Raw genomic sequence first — 3,443 nt, 5'->3', positions numbered from 1 at the left:
GAGCCACGGCGTTATGCAGTCGCCGTCGGTAGAGGTGGTCGCACGGAAGCCCCAGTGCCGCGTCGCCCGCGCCAAAGGCCTCTTGGCACACCGAGCACAGGGCCTGGGCCTTGATGTGGGCCTCGGTGACCGTCACCTGGGCCAGTCGATCGACCGCGCTCTTCGACGCCGGGGGCGGCCCGGCGCGCTGTTGCTGCTGGAGCTGGAACGTGTAGTTGAGGAAGTTGTCGAGACTGAAGCTGCCCCCAGAGCCGCCCATCATCGCCGGGATGGCGCCACCAGCGAGCGGCATCGGCATCTGAAGGATGAAGGTGAAGTGGAGCTGCTGTGGCGGCTGCTGCGTGGTTCCGGTGGTCGAGGTGGCAGTGGGGGCCGAGGTGCTGGGCTGAGGCGACGCCGGTGTGGGATCTGTGGAGCTCTCAGTCGCGGCAGGGGCGGGTTCGGAGGCGGGGGCGGTTGCGGCGGCTGCCTGGGGTTGGGTGGAGACGGAAACCAAGTGGGCCGGGAGGGAGATGGTCATCGGCAGGGCGAAGGTGACGAGCATGGACGGGAGATGGAGGGTTGGCTGCGGCGGGGCAGTCCCAGCTGGGACTGTCGGAACGGCTCCCGAATCTACTGGTGGTGTGTTCGACATTTTTTTAATCGCTTTGTTGGTGTGGTGAAGGTCTCTCTTTGTTTGGCAAATCGGGACAGATAAAGAATTGGCTCGACTTGATCGAGGTTCGGTGGAAGTGAGAATGGTTCAGGCCACGGGTCTGCTCCCCTTTTATCGCCGGCCGTCGGGCCGTTACCTGCCAGGAATGCTCGCGTTCTGGCTTTCGTGGAATTCCTGCGGACGCCAAAATGGCCTGGAAATCAGCATGCACGCCTCGGCAATTTCTACCAGTTTTCACCTGAGCAGAACTGTCAGTTGCTTCTCACCCACACATCAGCCAAACCGGCGAAGCTTCACTAGTTTGAGCCTCTCAGTGCTGTCGCCCCGGGATGTAAAGCTGTGGGTGCTCTTCGCTCTTGCTTGACGATGAAGATGTGACCCTTGATTGCTTTACTTGGTGGTGGCTCCCAGGAGTGAAAACATCTGGTCTGGGATGGCGTCCCTGTTCTGTTGAGTGACCGTCAATAGTTCAACGTCGCTGCGCGCCTTGACTCCCTCGATGAACCGATCTTGGCTCTTGAGTGGGATTGTCCCTATGATGTGCACCCTCCTTGGTCCGCCCAACTGCTCGCCACCACCGCTGCTTGCGTGGTAGGCCAGCAGTTCGCTAACCCTCTTCTTGAAGGCTGATGAGTAGCACTCCATCTTCCCTATCTCGTCGAGTACGTAGACAATGCACGAGACCTGTACATTGCCCGTTGTGCATGGCACACACATGGTGAGACAGAGCAAGAGAACACGAAGGTGGTGGGTCTTCACCTGGCCAGTGGCAGAGGGCAGCTGCAGCTCGGGCAGCACCGCGGACTCGAACGTGGGCACGTCGACGACGTACTTGGAGACCCTGGGCAGGCGGCCCGTGTGGTCCGATACCTTGGACTCGTGGGCCATCAGAACCGCACGCCCGGTGCTACACAGCACGGCCTCGAAACCCTCGCGCTGCCCCCCTGCGCCCCGCACCTCGCGCGTCACGAACCCGCGCAGCTCGCACTGGCCTGCCGCTGGGCCGCCTTGGCGCAGCAGCGCAATGACGCGTTGGATGGCCGTGGTCTTGCCCACGCCCGGTGCGCCTGTCAGCAGGACCACTCGTGGCTGCTGCATCGTCTTCTTGTACTTGGCTTGCGTGTGAATGGAATGTGTGGAATGTAACAAAGGAGAGCTGTGTGCAAGGAGAAGAGGGAACAGATGGGCAGGTCGAGTCACGTCAGATCAGGAGAGGACGCAGTTTTGGCTGGCCTGTGCCTCGGGTTCGTCCTCCCGTTCGTCCTCTCGCATGAAGGCAATGAGCCGCTGCATCATCTCCTCCGTGAGAGCCGACTGCGTGAGCGATCGTCCGTGTTCCAACTGTGCAGCGGCAAAAGATATCAGTCGTTAGGGGCTTCTGTGTGAGATGCAGTTCGAGCGCGTACGGTGTGGGTGTTCTTGTCCATGACCCGCTCGGCGTGATCGAGGCAGCATGCGGACTTAGCAACCGGCATGAACACCTTGATGTCGTGGCCGAGCCCCGACGCAGCCAGCGTCGGGTAGCCCAGTGGGTGGCCTGTATCGGCGATCAACATCATCACCATCTCGCCAAGCAGACACGGGGATGAACGACACACAATACGCTAAGACCGCGTACCTTGAACACAGTTGACAATAGCCGCATCGCCCTTGAGGAGTTGAACCAGCTTCCCCGTCTGTTTCTCCCACATGAAGATGTGGCCATCATCGCTTCCTGTCACGGTGCCAAGAAACATTTCATAAGAAAGAAAGAAAAAACATCATACACCAACGCAGTATCATGACGGTGGTCTTCCCGCGCGTGCGGTGGTGGTACCTGAGATGATGTACTGGTCGTTGGGTCCGAAGTAGTTGACCTCCTTGATGGTGCGCACGTTGAGGTGGCCCTTCCATTGCCTCTCGTACTCGATGCTCACGTCGGGATTGCCTGCAAAGGACTCAATCAGACGATGGTCTCTGGGCAAAGGCACCTGGGGGGTGGGGGTGTACGGATTCGCGGATCTTCGTCCAGTTCGCTGTCTGCGTCGTCCTGCAGCGCCCAGGGATCGTCGTCGTCGTCATCAGTCAAAAAGCTGATGTCGTCATCCTCCTCTTCGCCTTCCTCCTCCTCTTCATCCTCCTCGTCCTCCTCTCGTTCACTATGTTCATCCATTTCATCGTCTTCTTCGTTCTCGTCATTCACTTCCTGTCGCTTCTCATCGTCTTCGTCCTCGTCCATATCCACAGCCTCCTCGCTTCTTGTTCGCTTTCGCTTTCGCTTCGGCGGAGAGGTCGTCGGTTGGCTGTTCATCATATCGCCGCAGTCTCCCTCGTCACCACCGCGCTGCGGTCGCGTTGGGGAGGCCGCGCGGATTCCGCCTTCCATCTCCATTCCCTCCGTGAGCGTGACACCATCCGTCCCGCCAGCCAGAGACAACAGATAAATGTAGTCCCCTGCCAGAACGAAGCCACACGACAGACCGGTGAGGCTGAGATTGATTCAGACAGCAAGCCAAGACGATCAATCGCTCGCTACACACGGTTTTGTAAAGAGCATACCACCATAACTCGCGAGCAGTTCCGTGCCGGTGCGATCAAAGACCAGCGAGGTCAGGTGCGGGTGGGACATGTATAGTGACCGACCCGAGCGCCTGGGTTTGGCAACCAAATGTAGTTGAGCATTGCAACCACGCGTGAGCAATGTGCGAGCAATGGAGGAGCGTACTGGGCCTTTCGCTGCTCTTCCGAGCGCCAGGACGGCCGGTACACGCGGAAGGGTTGTGTCGGCTTCCGCACGTCGTAGAGCCTG

At 59.5% G+C, this 3,443-nt stretch overlaps 3 protein-coding genes across 3 annotated transcripts; all 3 read right to left on the bottom strand.

Annotated features, from left to right (window-relative positions):
* Positions 1-7: 7 nt before the first annotated feature.
* Positions 8-544, bottom strand: ACA1_129230 (uncharacterized protein; the record flags this gene model as incomplete). The annotated part of the gene is made up of 1 exon (XM_004336783.1): positions 8-544. A coding segment is annotated over one exon (537 nt), but the record flags the coding sequence as incomplete, so codon positions are not given.
* Positions 545-1,045: 501 nt separating this feature from the next.
* Positions 1,046-1,753, bottom strand: ACA1_129220 (Nucleoside-triphosphatase; the record flags this gene model as incomplete). Its single annotated transcript, XM_004336782.1, has 2 exons — positions 1,046-1,339; positions 1,415-1,753. 2 exons carry the CDS (start codon positions 1,751-1,753, stop codon positions 1,046-1,048), a joined length of 633 nt encoding a protein of 210 aa, XP_004336830.1.
* Positions 1,754-1,861: 108 nt separating this feature from the next.
* On the bottom strand, positions 1,862-3,263 carry ACA1_129210 (WD domain, G-beta repeat-containing protein; the record flags this gene model as incomplete). Its single annotated transcript, XM_004336781.1, has 6 exons — positions 1,862-1,996; positions 2,062-2,192; positions 2,274-2,369; positions 2,472-2,582; positions 2,645-3,088; positions 3,194-3,263. The coding sequence occupies 6 exons, from the start codon at positions 3,261-3,263 to the stop codon at positions 1,862-1,864; spliced, it is 987 nt and encodes a 328-aa protein (XP_004336829.1).
* Between the last annotated feature and the right edge of the window lie 180 nt (positions 3,264-3,443).

The sequence above is a fragment of the Acanthamoeba castellanii genome, assembly GCF_000313135.1.
Source record: "Acanthamoeba castellanii str. Neff unplaced genomic scaffold scf7180000084698, whole genome shotgun sequence".
Taxonomy (NCBI): domain Eukaryota; phylum Discosea; order Longamoebia; family Acanthamoebidae; genus Acanthamoeba; species Acanthamoeba castellanii.
The sequence above is the reverse complement of the archived record's forward strand: the minus strand, read 5'-3'. Positions and strand labels throughout refer to the sequence as shown.